This window comes from Lathamus discolor, chromosome 6, assembly GCF_037157495.1.
Source record: "Lathamus discolor isolate bLatDis1 chromosome 6, bLatDis1.hap1, whole genome shotgun sequence".
In the NCBI taxonomy this organism is placed as follows: domain Eukaryota; kingdom Metazoa; phylum Chordata; class Aves; order Psittaciformes; family Psittacidae; genus Lathamus; species Lathamus discolor.
The window spans coordinates 58,590,779-58,613,753 of NC_088889.1; the positions used below are offsets into that span (position 1 = coordinate 58,590,779).

At 42.0% G+C, this 22,975-nt stretch overlaps 1 protein-coding gene and 1 long non-coding RNA gene across 3 annotated transcripts in view; one reads left to right on the forward strand and one right to left on the reverse strand.

Annotated features, from left to right (window-relative positions):
• Positions 1–3,670: 3,670 nt before the first annotated feature.
• On the reverse strand, positions 3,671–14,938 carry LOC136016196 (uncharacterized). 2 transcript variants are annotated; one of them, XR_010613526.1, is made up of 4 exons: positions 14,363–14,938; positions 13,113–13,196; positions 6,341–6,430; positions 3,671–5,536 (listed from the first exon to the last, which is right to left on the reverse strand). It is a non-coding gene; the product is annotated as an uncharacterized LOC136016196 (long non-coding RNA). The 2 variants fall into 2 exon arrangements; XR_010613525.1 differs by having other exon boundaries at positions 3,671–6,430.
• Positions 14,939–15,159: 221 nt separating this feature from the next.
• Positions 15,160–22,975, forward strand: part of IPO7 (importin 7) — a 40,255-nt gene continuing 32,439 nt past the window's right edge. Inside the window, exon 1 of the mRNA XM_065682998.1 lies at positions 15,160–15,393. Coding sequence (XP_065539070.1) covers positions 15,310–15,393 — 84 coding nt within the window. The 5' untranslated portion in view covers positions 15,160–15,309. The remainder of the gene's footprint in view (positions 15,394–22,975) is intronic.

Consider the following 22,975-nt stretch of genomic DNA (forward strand, 5'->3'; position numbering starts at 1 on the left):
TGTCTGCAGCTGAGTTTATACTGACATAGCTGAAAATTCCAACATTCCTTTTAAGGAGGAATATGTCCCTTCAAGGATTGAAGGAGGGAGGAGAAGGAGCAATGAGATAGCTGGACATTCCTATCTGAAGGGCGAAAGTTTCCAAATCTAAGTTATTCCACGCTGATAAAAACACTATCTTTAATCTGATCAAAGATGCATTTTAATTTCCCTTTAGATGCTATTAAAATGTTTTCAGGCTGTTCTACAGATTCTACAAGTGTGGAATTGGAGTTTCAGCTCAGTTAAGCTGAGGCACAGGATATATGCTGGGGTGTTGGCAGAAGTTTCTGTCTTTTGATTCTTGTTCTTGGGCACACAAATTCAAGAGGGAGGGTGTGAATAGGGAGCCTCAGTAGGGACCTTTGATCTCACTGAATAATACTGTTTCTGTGTTTCTTTTTGCTGGTTTATTCTTTGTTGGACTAGTTCCTGAACTGCTTTCCTGTATGGCCACAAAGTTGTCTAAAAGCAACACTGGGAATGGTATACTGGCAGAAAAAAACAGAAATGGAGACTTGCAATGCCCATTTAAACAGCCTGTGTCTGTGGCTTGTTCTATCCACTCACAACCCCATCATATACTGTCACCCTTCTGTGGGCCATGTCACTGTTCCTGATATAACCACATTGCAGTATCCAGCCATACAGGCCCGTAATATGCCTTACCTGGAAAGCCTGGGGTTTCTATGAAGGTAACTCTCAAAGATCTTTGGTCTGGACAGCCAGCTTCAGGTCACGTACCAGTATTGGACACATACTTGGGTGTGTAGCTTTCACAGTGTCTAATCTGCTGGTGCAGTGACAGAAATTAATGCTGCAGAGTGCAATCAGGTGTTTTTAAGCTGCTTTTCTCCCTGTTGTCACAAAGTCCCAAGTGGAACACATGCTGGAATTTCCCAAGGCCTGAGTGATCTCCTTTTGCTGCCAGGTTCTTAAAAAGTAGACGAGTCAGATAATTGTGACTACCTATTGGCATTTCCTTCCTGCATTTTGGTTTCTTACTCAAGCAGGCTAAGTGGGTTACGCTATCATAAAGCTTTCTTTTATTCTAATTTGCCCTGAATTAAGGTTCTAGCTCTGTCCCCTAACACTAAGAAAGAAGTTAGAGGAGAATATGTGCTTACAAAAAGTAATTAAAACTAATAAGTTGCAAAGCAGAGAGTAAATATGGTGAAAGATAAAAAAAATGAGACCATGTTGACATCTGAACAAAAATCAGTCCAAATTCCTCATTTATTCTATAGCTCTCTTGGAATGTAGTCTTTACACAACACACTACTTGGTTACCTGAACTGGGTTACCAGCAGAAAGGGTATGTCAACAGCCAACTGCCTAAGTATTGCAGAGTCAAATGGTTAAATTGTCAGTGATCATCTTCCCCATTGTGCTCTGAGCACAGTTTTAATCATCGTTTCATGTTAAGTGGTAAATGCATTTGGCTTGGAAAAGGAGGAGCAAATCAGGAATACAGGTGCATAGTTTTGGAAAACAGATCAGAAAATGAAAAAATTAACACTTGCTTCATGTTAGGAAGGATTTGCATGTCTTCTCACTAATTACCTGAATAACAAAATGACTTTAAGCAATGCAACCCAGATTGTGGTAATAATGACTGGCAAAGGAGACATTATAAAGACAGAGCTTTTCAAAAGTTCTGAGTATCTGACTTCTGACCTCAGCTTCTCTGAAATTCAGCGCAGAATGCCTCAGTATAGCACTATGTCATATGACACTGCATTCCCAGGATCTTATGTTCCCACAATACATTTCTCTCCTACCTACATAACTTGGTAAACAATATTATGTCACATGGGGGGAACACAGTTCTGGTCTGATGGCAGAAGCAGCCTGTCATATGACACAGGCCTTACACACCCCACTGGGTGGATGAGTGACAGAGGCACTTCCAACCATTACGAAATCATCAGCTTGAAGTTCTGCTGCTTTTAGTGTTGCTTCTGAATTTATTCTCATCATCAATGTACTCACGAATCGCAGCAGGTTGGATGCTTAAAGCCGTTCACTGCTTGTGCTTTGAGAGATAGTTGTTTTCATTGCTGTATGGAAGTAATGCAGGAAAACATTACAGTCAAGTACCTGAAGGCTTATTTCTGCAGTTTTTCCTAATTTGCACTGGAAACCTGAATGAATATTAAAAAAGCTAAATGAATGCTCCTTGCTTTTCAGAATTAATAATTTTCAGATTTAAAAGCCTGACCAGCAGTTATTTACAGTCATCAATGAACTGCTGGTTAGCCTGCAGGCAGAAGAACTGCAGCCTGGTTGATCCTTTGCTTTATCTCCAGGTGTTGCTCAAGGATCTCAGAAGATATGAATAGAGAAGTCAGAGTTTCTACTTTGATTGAAATTTTCTTCTATCTTAGAGGAGGAAGAGAGAAAGAATTTGGCATCTTTGGAAGTGGAGATCAGACAGAAAAATTTGGGAAAAAATTACATAGTGGTTACACTCACGATTTGGGAAGAAAATTTGGAACAATTTTAATAGGAAAGGAAGATGGAGAAATGTGTACGGTTAATATGTGAGTGCAAAACAGACTGTACAAAAAAGAAGGATTAAAAAAAGGGAAAAAAGGAAACCCATCATTATCTAAAAAAAAAAAAAAAAGAGCAAAACTTCCAGTGACAATGTTTAGAACTTTTAAATATTCCCTACATTGTAGGGAGTCCCAGCAACCTTCAGATAAATTGCATTAATTGTATTTTAGATTAGCAGGGCAAAAGTTAATAGGCTGAAACTTTTTTCCTGTTACAATGTGTTTCACAATTCACAATCTAAGAATGCATGGTCTAATCAGGGTATGTGCAAATGTCATTCTATATTTTCTTCTGGTTTGCTTTTTCTGTAAGATACAAAATGTCTGCAGTGAGAGTGACCAGTATTTCGTCTTGATCTAGCCTCTAAGGTCTAAGTTCTCCCAGAAAATAACCATTCATAATGAGTGGGCCAATAACCAATACACAAGGAACAAACCCCTTCACTCTTGCTAGATACAACCACACAGATGATAGTTTTTAAGAAATATATTCAGGTCATTATTAGAGCAGTATTATGCAGTGGCAAACTGCAGAACAAGAAGGGCTTCTTTAAATACACCAATAATAGGAGGAAAACCAGGAAAAGTGTGTGCCCATTACAGAAGGGAGCAGGGACCCTGGTGACAGAGGACACAGAGAAGGCAGAGGTACTGAATGCCTTCTGTCTTCAATGCCAAGGACAGCCTTCAGGAATCTCTCACCAGGAGACCAGGGAGAAAGTCTGGAGAAAGGAAGTCTTTCACTTGGTTGAGGAGGATTGGATTAAGTATCTATTAGACAAACTTGATATCCACAAGTCCATGGGCCCTGACAGGATGCACCCACAAGAGCTGTGAGAGCTGGCAGATTTCATTGCTAGACCACTCTCTATGATCTTTGAAAGGTCAGGCAATCAGGAAATGCACCAGAGAACTGGAAGAAAGCAAATGTCACCCCAGTCTTTAAAAAGGGCAAGAAGGAGGACCCTGGGAGCTACAGGCCAGTCAACTTCACCTCAATCCCTGGACAGGTGATAGAACAGCTCATCTGGAGGCCATCTCTAAGCACATGGAAGACAAGAAGGTAGGACTAGTCAGCATGAATTCATATTTTATTATCAAAATATGTGAGCTTCACAGAGTCAGTTCATAATCAGGATTAGAGATTAAATGGGGACAGTCTGATAAGGATATACTGTTTTCACCTAAGGCAGCTCTGTGAAGGAAACGTCTTTGTTTCAACCTTGAACATTATGCATCCAGTCCTAGACAAGTTTTCTGTCAAATAGGTTTGCTGAATGCAGAAATCCACACCTACAAATATCTGTGATAAGGCAATGCGCACATGTTTTGTACTGTACACAATACTAGTTCCTTTTGTCTGTGAACAGACTATAGGATCATCTTTTTTGGTCTGCTTTCTGCAACAAAATAGTTTAAAGCCAATGACTGCAGAAATGTCAGATGCCTATGTCAGACATTATTAATATGATGTAATAGTTTCTGAATAAGCAAGGCTAGTACAGATAAAATAAAAGGAATCCGCAAGAAGACTGATAAGCAGTTTTATAAGAACTAAAATAGCTGGTATGCCATTATTCTGTAGTAATCTTCACTACAGCTGAACCAGCATATTTGCGTTTTTGTGTGGAATTACTTGCTGTACTGGTGACACAGTTTCATGCAAATACTTCAATAAACTCTCAGCTTGATTTAGCTGTAGCAATTAATCATTTTATCTTGCCAACCTAGAAGGAACATGAGCACGTAATCCTGCTCAGTAAAGGCTAGGAGTAGAACAGCAGAATGCTGGCAAGCAGGAACGAAGGTGTATCAGGAGGGCCTAGGGAGGAAGCTGACACATCTCTTTGTTACCCTGAGAACACAGTGTTGCTCTGCATGCTTCATTCATGTGCCTTCAAAAGGTGAAAGGAGGGACAAGTGTTTTCCACTTTGTTACTTCACAAAAACACACATAAAAGACATAGTCTTGTTCAGCCAAAGACATGGGCAGTGGCAATAAGGTTCTCATATCTCCACGCACATTCCCTGCTTTGCAGTTGCAGCTACTGGAATTAGCATGCAGCAATCATGAGGTATGTTTGTCCCACAGATCAGGCTAACAGAGCTAATTTTAATCTAGCTGTTGGTTACCAAGAGCCTGGAAGCCAAAGGAGTATGAATTTCTGGGTCAGCGCTGTACTAACTCAGCCAGCTTCAGTCAAAGATAATGCTAATATGCCTGGGCTGTTGCACATGGAGAAGGTAACTAAGATAATGCTGTGTCCTATGTGTTTGTGTGATACTTAGCTGTAGAACTCACACCCCAGCTCACCCATCTTGTATTCCATATAAACAGTGGTGCACCAACATTCATCAAGAAATACATACATGTGCCCACAGGTAGAATATAAAGTTGAATAATAGCAATTTCAGTGCTTGTTTTAATATCTCTATTTCTTTAGGAATTTACATACAGGTCAGAAGGGGTCCTGTGTTTACCCTTCAGCATTATAACCTCTTCTGTTAAATAAGAAAATACCAGTGTTTAAACAGTATAACCTAGTGGAAAACATATTTATCCCATTTGGACAGCAATAGTAAATTGTAAAGACTTGCAAATAATAAACACTGTGAGTCACCTAATAGAAGTGCTAATCAGATAACGTCTAAAATGCAAGTAAAAGGAGGAAATAATCTGGTTTTACAACAAAAAAATATATTTTACAAATCGTGTTGCATCACCTCACAGTAGCATTAGGAACTGATGGCCAAGGGTGTGGGCAGCCCTGAGCACACTGGCTGCTCCTCACCATGGCCTGGCCCACCGCTGACCACCTTACAACCTCCCTGGCTGCTGGGCCTCCCAAATGCTTCATAGGCAATTAGGGCTGCTGCTTGCGGAGCAATGCTGGCACACTTCCTGAACACAGGTGGGTTACGGAGACAGCTGCCTAAAACTGTACAGACGGGAATGAGTTAATCAACTGAATGCTATGTTACTAGATTACTAGAATTCTTAATGCATGTATGTAGTTCCTTGCAAATGAAAAGCTTTTCCTAACTGCTGAGAATTTATGTGGAGTGAATTTTTAATCTAATAAAATCCTAGTCCTGTTCTACTGTACATTGTTATTTAATCAACTTAAATGGAAACAGGATATGATTATAAAGACTAAAATTATTCCAAACAGGACTAACTTGAACTCTCTGTCTTATTAAACAGAAAGAAATATACTTTGATAGATGCACATATAGCTTGCACAAGCCTCACTTGAACTCGTTTAATAATACAACTGAAGATACAGCTTAAACGTACTTCTTCACTCTTAGCAAGTTTCAGACATTTTTGCCTGTTCCCCAGCTTGAACACACAGCTATTTCTGAACAATTTCAGTTTATTGCTGCATCTTGGCTGTCAAAACAGCATTAAAAAGCTTGTGTTTTAAAAATCAGCATCCACTGGAACACTACTGAATCATGGATGAGCATCCCTTATACTTAAGATTTTCTATAAATTCGCTTCCTTAAAATTTGAAGCCCCCATTACATTTGATCCACAGGTGTCCCTCTTAGGAACAATCATGAAAAATAAGATGAGCTTGGGACTTATCTTACTATTCTTAAGGAACAGTAAGGAAAGGACATGCTTGCTTCCTTTCAAAAATACAATAAAACCATGCCCATAATGCATATAAAGACAAAACATTCTTGGAGAACAGTAAGCACAGTCATTATTCTGAGGACATGTTGTATACACTTGCCACAAATCCATGATCTTCAGCATGAGTTTTTACTTCACAGTAGCATAGCACATTCCAGTCAATGCATTTGTAACTTCTGTGGTTGTGCAACTGAATTAAAAACATGAAGAGCATAAACTTTTAGTGCCATCTTAGTGCTGCAAGTACCCATTACAATCTCCTGCTTATCTCTCCAGAGTGTCATAGATCTGCTGTTCTCCATCTCTGTAAGTTTGGCATTTTCCCTAAGGGCCATGAAATTCAATGTCTTTGTGCAACAGAATTCACCATTTTCTAGCGTCCAACATTCATTGCTTGTATCTATGTGCCACTGAGGCTTACTTGAAACTGCCTCTTGCTATTTCCCTGTGTGAAGTACATTTTTACATAGTTTGGCAGAAGCAGAGTTACCAAGCTGGAGAGGACTCCACATTGCGGTAAGGGAAAGCTAAAAGCATAGATGCACACACAAATATAAAAATACAGGCTGGAAAACAGCACATGAGGGAGGAGGAGGTAAAGCTACTGTAGCTACAGCTACTGCTCCATTGCCTGTCACACAGAGCCTGAAGCAGGTACTGGGCTGGGTTAGCTGGACTTTCACGCTGTGGAAACAGAGCCTTCAGGAGCAGACACATCTACCTTGAAAGTGAACAGCAACCCCCAAACCATAGTGCAGTTTAAGATCACATCATCTAGTCCAACATCCTGTATAGGACTAGCAATTCAAGCTTTACTGCATATACTTTTTATTAAAGCACTAATTGTACCAGTTTGACTGAAGCACAGCTTGTGTTTTTACTAAAACATATCTTCCAGAACAGCATCTAGTCTCAGTCAGAAGACATTGAGAGACAGAGTACTGATTACTGCTGCTGTGAGTTTGTTTCAGTGCTTCTCTATTTCCATCACTCAGACATTTGATCCTATTGCATCTTTCTTCACTCAACAGTTGTTCGGTACCCAGTATTTTCTTCTTGAGGAGATACTGTCACCCTTCATTCCCAGCTTGCTGCCCAGACTTAACTATTAAAAGAAGGAATCGATGAGGGAGTCCTGCACCTTTGAAGAAATGTTTATAAAATTTGAAAGAAGTTAGAACTCCAGATTTTCTGAACTCGTAAGCACCATACATCAGAGGGGTTTGCTCATTGTTTTGTTGTTTGGGGTTTTTTGGTTTTTAGTTTTGGGTGGCTTTTTTTATAAACCATTAGTCTGAAAGCTCTATTAAAGCTCTATAAAAGCTCTAGCTCCTTGGCAGTTGCTCGGGACCTTAATATCATTCGCTCTATTACAGTGACTGTTTCTTTGCTCTTTCATCTCAGCATTTTTACTCCTGCTGTTCCACTCACACACACTTCCACCAGCTTCCAAGCGAATCTTGTTTTCAGCCTCTGTCCACTGGGAACCCTGTTTGAATGTGGAGTTTAGCATCAAGCTTTGCCATCTGGCTGGAGGGGGTGGGGGTGGCTTATGCTTTATTTTTTTGACAGGGTGGAGCAACTACTGAGCTCATGACTGCATCAAGAAGCTCAGTGGTTTCTTTATATCCACCCTGAAAAAAACTTCACCAAAGTTCCTTTTAGAGGTGAAGCCAACTCCCAGAAGGCTGCAGTGGGTTAAAAGGAGCTGTGCAACCACAGGCCACGCACGTTATAGCACCCTGCTCTCTCAGCGAAAGCCAACCTCAGAGCAGGGCCTCCATGAAAAGCATCCTTTACGCTGCCCACTGTATCTCTTGCTTTATCGCATCATTACAGCAGTGACATTCACTAATCAGGATTCCTCACAACTTTTGTCTTAAACCTAACTCAGACATTTCAAATAGGTCTCATCCCAAATAATTTTTGTGGCCATTTTATACAATACAGCTTGTAAATACTTAAAAATGTAAATGCTAGAGCTGTTCCCTGGTAATGTAGTATCTGTCTCTCCAGCACCAGCGGGAGTGACAAATCACTTCCCCACTCCCCCTTCCCAGACCTCTATTCCACTCAAAAACTGTACAAAGTCTTGCCAAAACATCCTGCTGGGGGCTCATGTCAACCTGCATGCCCACAGTGTTCCCAACAACCTTCCCACTCAGCAGAAACCTGTGTGCATTTTCTGTTCTTAAATATGTAACTTCACATTTGGCTGCATTAAAGTGCAATTCTGTTTGTTGTTCAGGTTACCAGCTTAATCCCATCCATATAGGATTGTTTCAATAATCTTACATCATCCTCATAATTATCAGCAGTAATTTTTGTATTTCAAAACTGCTTAAAGTATCAAATAGCCTAGAGTCAGCTACTGGTATTGGTAGAACTCCAATAGAAACTGGTCCCTTAAATAGCTGCTCTTTACTTACTACCTTTTTACAGAGAACTACGATTTAGCCAGTTCTCAACCCCTCCAACATATCCTCAGAGTTACATTATAGCCTTCTGTGATATTTTAAAGCAAAGAAGTCTGTATATTCTGCACCATTTCCCCAGCCAAACTAGAGAACTCAAACAATTTTTCATCAAAACACATAGACTATAATTTCATTTTGTGGTTTCATGCCTGAATCCCATTTAAGGTTTTTAAGACCAGTATGAATAATTATTTGCAAACTTTGCATATTGGCACAATATTTCTGTGCATATTTTTTTCTTCCTATTGCCACCTTTGATTGACCAGAAGTAGCTCCAGAATAGCTCTGGGCACTGGTGATTCATCCACTCATTCCATGTCCAAACTCCCTCAGGATGTGCAGGATTGGTAGGTACCTTCACATGCAAGTATTTTTCTCCAAATCTTGGGTTGGTATTTTGAATGCTGTCGATGCAGGAATATACTGTCTTTGTGTAGCTGGAGTCAATTTGGCTGCTTTCAAACGTGTTCCAGAACAGAAGAGCTGATAGCAGCATTTATCAGTTACTTTTCTTTTTGTTGCTGTAATACGTAGATAGCATCAAAATTTATTAGAAAGATCTGGTGAAAGCACCCAAATTTGACAGGGCTCAAGGAGGATCTCTAATAGATGTGCTCCCTTTATACACAATTTTTGGCTCTTAGCTTTTCATTTACTGTAAAGAAAATGGTCCCCTAGAAAGTCATACATGCTAAGCAGTGCTCTACACTCAGCTCCAAGGGAGTATACTACTTTATTAAAGCTGACAAATACTGTCTTTGTTATTGCTCTAACTTTCCAGGGAAGTATACGTAAGTGCTAAACCCAAGACAGTGTGTGAGAGCATGTTTATCTTCAGGAGTAATTGCAGAAGATCTGTATCCACTGTTTGAGGCCTGTGCAATACCACATCTGCATGTCTCCCACAGCGGCCTGAGGTTGTCTACAAGCATTCATATAGAATATAGCAGAGAACATTATTGGGCAGCTGACATCTGCAGCATGTATACATTTCACCCTGATATCTGTTGGAGGGACAGTATGGCCCAGCACAAGCAATCCAGGAGGTTCCTCGATTGTGTGGAAGACAACTTCCTCCTGCAAGTAAGAGAGGAGCCAACAAGCAGAGATGCCATGCTTGACCTCGTGCTCACCAACAGGGAAGGGCTGGCTGGAAATGTGATGCTCCAGGGCAGCCTTGGTTGCAGCTATCACGAGATGGTCGAGTTCAAGATCCTCAGGACAGTGAGAAGAGCGTGCAGCAAGCTCACTGCCCTGGACTTCAAGAGAGCAGACTTTGGCCTCTTCAGGAACCTGCTTAGTAAGGTTCCATGGGATATAGCCCTAGAGGGCAGGGGGGCCCAAGACTCTTGGTTGATATTCAAGGATCACCTGCTCCAAGCTCAGGAATGTTGCATCCCAACTAGAAGGAAGTGCAGCAGGAGGGCCAGGAGACCTCCTTGGATGGATAAGGAGCTGCTGAGGAAAATTCAAGGGAAAAAAGAGGCTTATAAAAGGTGGAAGCAAGGACAGGCGGCCTGGGAAGAACACGGGGATGTTGTCTGGGAAGTTAGGGACCAGGTTAGGAAAGTTAAGGCCCTGTCAGAATTAAACTTGGCTAGGGATGTGAAAGATAACAGGAAGGGATTCTATAATTACATTGCAAATTAAAGACAGACTAGGGACGATGTGGGCCCTCTTTGGAAGCTATCAGGAGAACTGGCTACCCTGGATTTGGAGAAGGCTGAGGTTCTTAATGACTTCTTTGCCTCGGTCTTTACTGGCAAAGGCTCTGACTGCACCACCCAAGTCTTGGAAGGCAGATGCAGGGACTGTGAGAATGATGACCCTATGCCCACTGTAGGAGAGGATCTGGTTCAAGACTATCTTAAAAACCTGAACGTGCACAAGTCCATGGGACCTGATGAAATCCATCTGCGGGTCCTGAAGGAGCTGGCAAATGAAGTTGCTAAGCCACTGGCCATCATATTTGAAAAATCCTGGCAGTCAGGTGAAGTTCCCAACGACTGGAAAAAGGGAAATATAACCCCTATGCTCAAGAAGGGGAAAATGGATGACCTAGGAAACTACAGACCAGTCAGTCTCACCTCTGTGCCTGGCAAAATCTTGGAGCAGATTCTCCTGGAAGGCATGCTAAGGCACATGAAAAACAACAAGGTGCTTGGTGACAGCCAGCATGGCTTCACTAAGGGGAAATCCTGCCTGACCAATCTGGTGGCCTTCTACGATGGGGCTACGGAACTGATGGGCAGGAGTAGAGCAGTTGACATCATCTACCTGGACTTGTGCAGAGCATTTGACACTGTCCCACACAACATCCTTGTCTCTAAATTGGAGAGACATCAATTTGATGGATGGACCACTCGGTGGATAAAGAACTGGCTGGACGGCCGCATGCAAACAGTTGTGGTCAATGGCTCAGTGTCTGGCTGGAGACCAGTAACGAGTGGTGTCCCTCAGGGATCATTGTTGGGACCGGTCCTGTTCAACATCTTTGTCAGTGACATGGACAGTGGGATTGAGTGCGCCCTCAGCAAGTTTGCCGATGACACCAAGCTGTGTGGTTTGGTTGATACACTGGAGGGAAGGGATGCCATCCAGAGGGAACTTGACACACTTGTGAGGTGTTCTGATGCCAACCTCATCAAGTTTAACCACGCCAAGTGCAAGGTCCCACACCTGGGTCGGAGCAATGCCAGGCACAGCTACAAGTTGGGCAGAGAAGAGATTCAGAGCAGCCCTATGGAGGAGGACTTAGGTGTGTTGGTTGATGAGAAAATGAACATGAGCCGGCTTCAGTGTGTGCTTGCAGCCCAGAAAGCCAACCATATCCTGGGCTGCATCAAAAGGAGTGTGACCAGCAGGTTGAAGGAGGTGATCCTGCCCCTCTACTCTGCTCTCCTGAGACCTCACCTGGAGTATTGTGTGCAGTTCTGGTGTCCTCAACATAAAAAGGACATGGAACTCCTGGAACTAGTCCAGAGGAGGGCCACGAGGATGATCAGGGGACTGGAGCACCTCCCGTATGAAGACAGGCAGAGAAAGTCAGGGCTGTTCAGCCTGGAGAAGAGAAGGCTGCGTGGAGACCTCATAGCAGCCTTCCAGTGTGTGAAGGGGAGCTATAGAGATGCTGGGGAGGGACTCTTCATTAGGGACTGTAGTGACAGGACAAGGGGTAACAGGTTAAAACTTAAACAGGGGAAGTTTAGATTGGACATAAGGAAGAAGTTCTTTCCTGTTAGGGTGGTGAGACCTTGGAATGTGTTGCCCAGGGAGGTTGTGAATGCTCCATCCCTCGCAGTGTTCAAGGCCAGGTTGGACAGAGCCTTGGGTGGGATGGTTTAGTGTGAGGTGTCCCTGCCCATGGCAGGGGGGTTGGAACTAGATGATCCTGGGGCCCTTTGCAACCCTAACTATTCTATGATTCTATGATTTTTTCCTGTTCTGAGATCAAGAATTTGATGAGGCTTTTCTGGCTAAGGGATACATTTCTCTCCAGCATTAACTCTCGTGATTTAGGATTTGACTTAAAAAATACATTTTTTATATCAACTCATCTGCTGCATCTTGCAAGTTATTTATTTATGCTTTGGTAGGTCATTTTTTGCCTCCTTTGCTAATCAGTTTTGGCCAAAGTTCTCTCTAATTGCTATGCTGCAGTGGCTAGACTTTTAAGTCTCTTTTGTCCTGCTAATACTGTTCAAAGAAAGTATCTAACAGAAGTGGGTATATTTATTTAATCCCAACAAAATTTCAGTGTTCAAGAAGCTCACTGAAGCTCACCGCTCCCTTGTACTTTGATGTTGGTTGTCATCTGTTAGATTGCTTCAAAGTGCTAGTGTGCCTGTTTTCTTTGATCTTTACTATTTCAACTCCCTTTTCAACACTAAATTACTTGTGGCAAATGTAAACTATCAACAAATTGCTCAGATTTGTGATAAATTCTTTTTTAACTTAATGGATGTTTCTTCTTAAAGCTGATGTCTAGTCTACATGAAATGTCCGTCTTGACTGAATCTTGTATGCATTATTTTCTGTGAATCATTTATGGAATAAATCCTGCTGTTAGGTTAGCTATTGTTATTACTTCTGAGAAAAGATGCAAATGCAAACATGCTTGTGAATGCAAACATTCCTTAACATATGATGTTTTAATTTCAGAGGACTCAGACTGTGCACAATTGTTTACACATTCTTCTGCATAACTTTTTGTCCTCCTTGCTTTTGTATACAGGTGGTAACAGCTCTGGCAATAGGCTTCTTAAGCCACAGCACCTCTGCTGACAATGCTTTGCATCCCATGTGCTTTTCTTAGCAGCATTTCCACCTGTGTATCTGGCAGAGTGTTATGTATAACCAGAACATCATGAGCCCTTTGTCCTTTGAAGTACTTACTTTTCTTTTTAGAGCTACATCCTGTTTCATAAGTTGTGGGATCAGCTTAGCATCTATGCTCTCTCTGGCATTATTGCTTTGCTCCTTGGATACAAAGAACATTGAGATTTGGTCTTGTTATCTGTGCTGTCAGTCAAAAGCATGGAAAAGACTTTGTTGTAACATTTTTCAATGGTACTGAATCTACAGTATTCCACCTTTTTTTACATTTATTTTGGGCAACATCTAGAACAGGAGTGTGACTGCACATCTGAGCAATTTATAGAACATCCTATGACATCATGTCCTGACATTATGCCACATTGTTGCTTGGGTTGTCTGGGTCTGTGTGTCTCCTGGGCTTATTTACAAAGCCAGCCTCACTGTTTAGATTTATGAGACACTCATTTTCATACTTGTAGTAGTAATAATAATAACAATAGATATGTACTGTAAATCACAGGTTTTACCCTTATGAAAAAAAAAAAAAAAAAGCCAAACCTCCAAAACCCCCCAACAAAGCAGTAGCAATAGAAACTGATAAATCTGGTTTTTAGTCCAGCAACAATTGTGGAAACTTACTAATTTGGAAAATTTCTATACAAAAGCAATTCTGTTAAGCTGTTTTGTACATGAAAAGACACTCTAGAAACCTGACCAGTGCAGACGGAGCCAGCTGAGATGCTACTGGTTAGCCTGCCTTGGGCCATTCTCATGGGATGGTGGCCAAGTGAGAGAGGGTGCCCTGCAAAACCAAGCTGGGTCCATCCAGGTTACATACTGGGAATGGCCTGCGGTCCATGCTAACTCTGTGTAAAGGAAACATTTGCAAGACCTCCAACACAGCAGGGCAGTGGTAAAGCGAATCAAGTTGTAATGTGTGGCATTTCCTGAAATCGTTTGACTTAACCTTGTCAAGAGTCCTTCACCAATTTTCTAAATTGTATCACTTTAAAATTTATGTGTTTTTCTGTATCAATTTGCATTTCTGCTTTTCTATTTGTTACGCAGTTTCTTTGTTAATGTGCCTTCATTTCATGTTACAGATGGGATGTTTGTGAGACATTTGTCTTGATTATCTGACTGTCCAATAAATTCTTCTTGCATGAGGAACTCTCAGAAGTTCAAGTACCTCGCTGCATGTCACGCCACAAATGAAGACATGACAGTGAGTGACTCTGGATACCAATTACATCTTACAAATCACTACGCACCTAACTTATAAGTAGCATTGGTTATTTTATTGTTATTAGTCATCTAAGTGAAATTACCTCAGTGTCTCCATGCTTGCAAGATAAAGCCTGCAGAAGTGGCTTAGAGGACCAGCTTCAGCACTCCAATTCTGGCTTTGTGACTGAGTCAACCCCTCTGCAAATGACAGCTCTGGTTACATTCGTTTTCAGACAAACTTCTGACACATCTTCGGGACGGTTTTTTTGTTGTTTTTTGCTAAACTAACACTAACAGAACAAACCACTGTATTTTCCCAAGTGCTTGAGAACTGCTTGCGTCCTGTGCCCATTATAAAGCAAGCTCCTTCAAAACACCCCATGCCTCCACGAACGCATCCCTCCTTCCTCACCAGCCATCCAAGTCGCTCCGAAATCGGGAAGCGTGCGTGAGAGAAGGAGGTATTTTCCATAGAACAACGATCCCACTTAATCCTGACGCGGCCGAGGAGCTCCGGGCACCGCAGCTCAGGGCAGAGCATGTGCCAGGCCTCCCCGCCCTCAGAGGCGCCCTGCCCAGCCCCCAGCAGCGCCTACCGCCAGGCCGAGGCCGCCGCCGCTCCTCGCGGGCCAGCCCCTCACCGGGAAGGGAACGCAGCGGCGATGCGTGCCCGTGCCCGTGCCCGTGCCCGTGCCCGTGCCCGTGCCCGTGCCCGTGCCCGTGCCCGTGCCCGTGCCCGTGCCCTCAGCGTGAGGGAGCAAACGCGCTGCCCATTGCCTCGGTTTGGCGCGGCGGGGCGGAGCGGGGCGCGGTGGTGGCCCTTATACTACCTGTCCCATGGTTCCGTGCGGCGCAGAGGCGTGCCGTGGGCGGCGGAAGCAGCGGCGCCCCCTGTCGGGGACGCGGGGCAGCTCTATCCGGGCCTTTGCCGCTCTGTCTTCCTTTCGCGCCGGCGGCCGCTGTGAGGCGGCGGGTCCATGTGCGCACGGAGTGGCGCGGCCCCGGCTCCGGCCCCTGCCCTCCGCCTTCTCCTCTTCCCCTCGCCGCCATGGACCCCAACACCATCATCGAGGCCCTGCGGGGTACCATGGACCCGGCGCTGCGGGAAGCTGCCGAGAGGCAGCTTAACGAGGTGAGGGGGCCGGCGGGGCCTGGGCCCGGGGCCACGGCCGCTGCTGTACAGGGAAGCGGGGTGTGTGTGCGTGGCAGGGGGGGCGGGCGCGGACGGTGGGGTCGTGGCAGGCCTGTGTGAGGGGAAGCCAGGCAGGGCCGGCGGGGAGGGGTGAGGGCGCCGGGAGACGCGGCTGAGGGAGCGGCGGGAACGGGGTTCCACACACGCCCCCCCACCCCGAGCCCCGTTTCCCCGCTCCCTCGGCCCCTTCCCGCCGGCGGTCCCGGCCTGGAGTCACGCCGGCTGCAGGCTGGGCCCGGCCACCCGGCTCGCATTGTCCCCGGCACATGGCAGCGGGGCCTCCAGCCGGGGCCGGGCCAGGCCAGGCCATGCCGTACCGGGCGGGGCTGCTCAGGGGATGGGGTAAGCGGAGGAAAGCGGTCGGCATTGGGGAGGAGTCCCCCGTTGCCTTTCCTGTGGTTAACAAATTACTTCCATTGTCTTCTTGCTCAGTCGGGGAAGGGGTGATCTGTAGAGGGATGTTTAAAATTCTCGATGGTGCAGGCCGCCGGTGGCTCAGAGGCTGGACCGTTTCTGCCTGGGACTATCTAAGGGGGGTAGGCTGTGGATGGGAAGGGCAGTAATTTGTCTTTGAGAAAGGAGGCACCAAGACCCCATCACTTTATAAGCAGAGCAGCCTATTAGTGTAAGAGTGGCCTGGGCTGAGTTGGGAAGCAAATCCGACAGCCTGGCGTTATTTGGTGTTTGTACAAATCCTGTGGGCTCCGGCTCTTCCAGCAGCTCTTCCAAGGTAGGTGTGCGTTCTGGGTGTAGTATCGACAGGTGCCTGAAAGACGGGGGAAGACAGAGTTCCCAACCCAGGTATGTCGTCTGCTTAGACTGTATTCATTTGTCACACTGGGATATAAGAAAACCAGCAGGTCCTAGTTGCACAGGTTTCAATTTTGGAAGAAGGCTATATTTTTGTTCTATCTGGCAGATGAAAACTTTTCTTTCTTGATGAGACACAGCTATGAGACTTAGACATTTTGAAGAAAAGGGTGTTCTAGTTTTTGACTCAGAGAAGGTGGTAGCTGGAGGGAGGAGGTGAGGGATAAGCCTGTGTAGCAGGCTTGTGGTGCCTTTAGTTGGCCTTTTTCACAAATGTCTTTCTTTGTAGCTTTTAAGCAGACTAGGCCCAACAAAATGCATGTAATGCAACAGATGTTCAGCAGAGCTTAGATGAAGGTTGGCCAAATGTTCTGCTGGCAGTAAAGAAACTTTCAGAAACTAAAGGTATATCTTCTTGTGTTATAAGAAGGTGTAATTCAGCTGAATTTCCTGCATGCTGTGTAGTAAGTGAATGGCAAATAAATATTAGGTACATTTGAAAGAGGTAGCTGTGAAAACTACTCAATGTTTAGTTGAGCTTTGTACAAAGTGGCTGGCTGTCTTATCCATGTGCTTTCGTAAAAAGAATTCTAGTGGGTTTTATTTAAACAAAAGAAAATAATGTAATTGCCTATAAAGACAATAATATATATGTAACCCTAAGCTGGCCTCAAAATGCCATTTTTTGTGTTATATGCATGTCAATATCTACATACAGTAACTTGCTTGAAATCTATTTTAGCTATTTTCTGCAGGTGTTGAGTTGCTGAACGTCCAGGAAACTAAATTCTCTGCCAGTCGGGGTCTTCAGCAAATGGCTAAATCTGTTGCATGAAAGGATCATGTTCACCAGCAACCAGCTTTTGTTCACACTTTGAATCAAAGCATCATGGTCTGTCATGTACTACACAAGTATTAGATTGGTATAAAGTCCAAATATCTGTGCCCCTTTAAAAACACTGGACATTATTGGACCAGTGCATAGGAATTGCTGTTGTTGGAAGTGTAGCCTTGCTGATCTTTCACAGACCTCTTGTGATAAAAATATTTATTAAACCCAAAATCTGCAAGCATTGTATGTAGTTTTGGTCACTAATTTTTCATAAGTTTATTGACGACAGTTACACGTTTGCTTGCAGGATACTGGTCTGAATTTGTTAACTGTTAGGGCACTTGTGTTACCACTTAATATTCTATTTCAGGTACGGGGGTCTCTTTCTCTGTAAAGATGAAACTGTACAGCAGCGAACGCTGTACTTGCACATGGCCAAGCACACACAAGTGTTTTTATAATTGAATAGTTGTCCTTGGTTGACCTTTTAGTTTAGTTTGTCTGAAGTGTCTCTGTTGAGCTGATGAGAAAGGTTTTCAGTCAAATGGTCATTTTACTTCGTCAGAAAAGAGCATGCTCTGGTCAGTAATTGATATTCCTAATTAATGGAAGAGTAAAGTATCTAGATCTATCTTCATCATACCCTATCAATCAACAGTTTCTGCTGACTGGAGAGTGGAACCAGGCTGTATGAATTTTTGATTTATCCAGGCTTTGTTATTTTTCCCTTGATCTTGTCTAAGTCATGACTTTTTCTATGCTGTATTTCTTCTCATGAAGTTTTATCAAGTTATATTACCTGCACATAAAATGCTGTGAGAGCTTTCAGAGTTGAGATATGGTAAAAAAGAGGGAAAAAAAAACAACCCACAAAAACCAAGAAATCCCACAAAACCACAAAAACAATATTTCAGTCCTCACAGTGGCAATAAATTATAGGTAATGATACTACTAGCTCTTGGTCCAGCAGCTTCTCATGTAGTTTCCAGCTTATGATGTACCCTGAGGTGACTGTCCATCTCTGTCCCTGTCTTACAGGGGAAAGCTGTCTTTTACAAGGGCTTAGAGCCAGACACTTCAAGTAAGCTACTGGAAAGCAGGAAGGAGATGTTGTTGCCTTTTGAAACAGTCTTTGCACTGCATGTATAAAGTGTTTCTCAGAAATGGTGATGAAAATAGATATTTTTAACTATGCAGCTATGGAATGACACTCTGAAAATAATACACAGTGTTGTTCCATCTTTTAATATCAACATATTTATAAAAGCACAGTTGCTAGATAATACCTTCTTTTCAGATTTCTTTGTAATTCCAGGGAATTTATAACTTAACTGTTACGTGTGTCTTGCAAGTATCTGTGATCAGCCCCAGTGTGTTTGAGCTAATAAGACATCGGTTTAGACTAAAACCCAAATTTTTGTGTCTGAGAGTACTGGGGGGAGGGGGAGCAATCCCCAGCAATTCATATTTCTTTTTTAAGACAAAGTTTAACAGAGTTTGTTTAGGAAAATGTTCTCCTGTTGCTCTACTGAAAAAGTGCCTTTCAGAAGTTATGTTTAAGGTTTCTCTTGTTATATGTGTTAGTATAAGGTATAGGGAAAGGAAAAATGCTTTAGCTTGTTGACTAGTCACTGTAGCACACCATAGGTTTAACAAAATGTAGCAGGGCCTAGTTCAGTGCCCTTGATTGCCTGTTTAATAAATAAAAATGCCATAATGATGGAATGATTAAATGATTGGATAGTAACTACTGGGAGCTTTAGAGTGAAAGGTTGTCAAAGGGGAAAAAGCAAGGTGCTTATTACACAGTGCCTTTCACACAGGAATTCTCAAATGTTTAAATGCTGTGGCTTGGATACTTGGGAGTAGGTGCTTATCCCCATCATAGATTTCTTTTGGGTTTTAATATTTTCTAACATGGTCTTCATGTCTAACACTTACGGCTATAAACTGTAGTATGAGTAGGAGCAGAACATGAGTTTCCTGGCTCTGATTATCAGATCACGGGTTCCCTTTAAAGTTGTTGGGATGACAGTACTTGATGATTTTAATTTCCGTTATCTTCCATCTGTATATTTTGGTGCGTGCTGGATGGAGATGCTTTGGGAAAGGATGGTTTTAAACTGTACATATCAAGACTGGTCCAACACTGGAAAACCCCTTGAGGGCAGTAAGGAACCAAGGGAACTTTGTCTTCATTAGGAAGAAGTTACACTCCTGATGCGTGTTTACCAGTACAAGGTAAAATGCTAGCAGACAGGGCAACTTGCCACTTTCTCATGACTTAGCAAATAGTTACTGTGTGTACTTAGCTAGCCCTTGCTCAGAGCACATGCCTTTTTCCTCTGCAAGCAGTATTCTGATGAAATGAGTATCAGGAACGTTTGCAAAATCTGATAAATATTTATCTATTTTTTGTGGACCTTAAACTGGATTTATCTATACATTTTAGCTGTATAAGAGGTGGCAGAGCTAGCTTGCAAAAACTTTAGGTCAGAATTACTTCCACACCTGCTGAGTTCTTAAAAAAGAATTGAAAGAGTGCTACAGAGCAGTTGGCTGATTCAGCGGCCTTACAGTTCCTGACCTTACCTTTCTATAAGAAACACAAATTGTTTCATTTCAATGTGATATTTGTGGTTCCCTTGTTCTGTTATGGTCTAGTTTAAAAATTGCATGTAGATTGTTTTAAAAATTGAAATGGGGGAATTGTGTTGAATTCTTACATTTCTAACTCCTTCAAAAATAAATTGTAGCCTTTATTTATGTATGTGCTACTTTGAATAACTATATAAATAGCCTAGGGTTCTAGTGCAGCAACATACAATAAGTATTACTCTTCTGGTTTGCTTTTTTTGCTGACAGTAAAGGAGGTATCTGTAGTAGTGTCTTAACGTCTAAGAAGAATGCATGAAGTTCTTCATACCTCAGATAAAGCTTGTTGTTTTTTTCATTTAGTGGCCTGCAGGCTATGTGAGATATGAGTAATTCTAGTATTACAGATGAATGTAATTGATTTTAGTGAGCATCATTATAGGGGAAAAAATGCTTTTTCTGTATCATAATTAGCTGTTGATAGTTCATATGCCACAAACTGGACTCTTGAAAGTGAACTTCAAACTTGATTTATATTTCAGATTATATAGCTGGCATAACACTTTTCCCAGACTGTTTTAGCACATGGTTAACAAACCTACTGTGCGAGGAAAAACTGCAGTGAAATATGCAAAACGATTGTATATTCTGTAACAGTGGTGCAGACAGTATATTAACAGACAGTGGTGCAACGTTTGTGGTCTGATAGAATACATTCCTCAGCTAGTGAGGCTGCATAGCAAAGATTGCTCTTGGGAACAGTCCCTGAATTCTTTGGCTCTTAGACAACAAAGTCATACCAGTGACACGGCATGTTGGAGAATTTGTAAAGGGGGAGGACTTGAGATGAGTTTTGGTTTTGGCTTCTCTTTTTTTTCTTTTTTTAAATGTTGAGTTACATGTTGGGAAACAGACTTTGACTGTGATAGAACTTTTTTTTTTTCAGTTGCTGTAAGTTCTCTAAATTTTAATATTTATTTTAAAGGGTTATTTGTAGACAAGGGAGCAAGAGGATAAAAGACAAAGTTTTACAAATGTCAAAACTTTAAAGTTATGGAAATAGTTTTGGTTTTCCATGTGGTTTAGATATGTGATAGCAACCACTGTGAGATCCTGATTTTAATTCACGCATCCTGGAGCCATGGGATTTCTGTGTAGAATGACACTACTTGCCAGTGGCTTTCACTGAAGTTGCATCAGTGCACCCAATTCTTCTGGAGACTGTGGCATGCAAGGGCCAGCAGAGTCCTCTACATTCCAATAGGGTTCCCTGATAGACCTCTAATAAATCTTCATTTGCAGCTCACCTTTTGTATAGCAGATTATTCTGGCTGATCAAATGCACTAAACCCAAAAGATAGTATTTGCATAGAATATGTACATAAAGTAGGTGTGGTATGTTTTGTTTGGTTGGGTTTTTTTAGCAGTGTTGTCAGTGAAGAGGAACATGATGTCCCGAAAGGCAGTCATCTTTGGAGAGTAAAAATACTAATGATTAAAATAGCTGAAATGAATGGGTGTTCAGTGTTTCTTAATGCTGTAGATACAAAATCAGCGCCTATGTGGTGTCTTGTTTTAATTTCAGATGTTTTTTCTGGGTTACAATGAAACATTGAATGTTCTTAATAGTAACGCAAAGCAAGGGAGCAAGTGACAGGTTATTGTAGATGCTGGGGTTTTGTTTGACCATTCATTACATGGATGCCTTCTTGTAGCTGTCCTTCATGACCCCCACATTTCCATTTCAGTTTCTTTGGAATCAACCTTCCTTTCAGTGACATGGGAAGGTGATCACTGTGAAGAGTTTGGAAGTCCTTTATATTCCATAAAGAATGTCATAATTTGTTAATGAAGAATAGATTTTGGTGTTTTATGTGATTGCAGTGTGGCAGTGTGCACTGTCTGCTTTTGGTTGTTGTTTGCTTTTAAAATTAAAATTTTAATTTTTTTTTATTAAAAGGATAGTTGTCATTCATCATGAAAAAAGGAAGGCAGTCCTTTTAAAAATTGAAGGATTAAATGTTTTTTCATTTTAAATAGTGAAATACATTGCAAATTTTTACTATAGAAAAGGTAGCCATTAAGTTTATCATATTCTTTTAAGTCCACTTTATGCAGACTATAATGTGACCTTATTCGTAGGTGAGTTAAAGGTTATTGAAATGGAAAGCTTTCTTCAGCAAGTTCATAGTAACACACTTAAGTACAGGAGTACTTCCGCTGACATTAATGTTAGGCATATAACTGAATACTGTGCTGAATTAGGGTCTGATGTCATTTGGTATGTGTGGCAGACATGTCTGTTAATGTTACTTAAGGACCTTAACAGACTGGAGCTGTAGTAGAGATTAATACCAACAACTGAATTAAATGCATTTATTCAGCCATTACTTGGGAGTTGGAAACAAGTACTTTTTTTTCTTTTTATTTGAAAGTTTATTTTCTTCTTCATGATCTTGGATATATTGGAGGGATGTGGGTCAGAAAGATTCATGCTGATATCGCAGTGTCAGTTACACCCAATTCATCACAACACACTCTACAAAATAAACATGTCAGTTGGACCAGATGTGAGGGTCTGTGAGCTTCTGTGGGTTTGCTATAGCCTGTAGATTTTTTAGTGCACAGGATATGTACAGCAGTGTTTCGATATTTTGGGGAGGTCTTAAGTCAGGTTCATTCTTTGTTTAAAAACAGTTTTAAATAACAGGCAATAAAAAACAAGTAATGCTAGTCAAGTCTTAGTACAATGCACCAAAAAATGTCATGTCCAAGACTCTCCCTTTTACACTGGCTTATACTAGAATGTATAGGAGATATTTCCTAGGGAAAGGTAAAGTTGGAGAGAAGAGGTTGGTGCTGTAGGAGTGAGCTGGGCAGTGTTACACACTTGAGTAATGCTGACATTACTTCATGCTGTCAAAAGAGCTTTAGTCCTACTGGAAGAGGAGATAAATTCCGATTATTTCTTTTTATGTATTTGCTTTGCTGCAGTAACTGAGACAGTAATTTATTTTTTATAAATGGATAGTGTAGTTTCAGTGGTTTTCAAAATACTAATTTATTTCCTTTACATAAGGAGTAGTAAACTGAGGAACAAGTAGATAAGAGGTGTTTTCCCAAGAGTTTAACAGGTAAAGTTATGTAGATCTATGCAGTTTTCCTTGTTGATAGGCTGCACAGAATGTATGAAAATAATAAATTTTAAGTGAAGATAAAGAAGAAATGTATCTTGGCAATTTGAATTATGGTGTAGTTAGTTAGAAGGGATTTGGTCCAGCTACC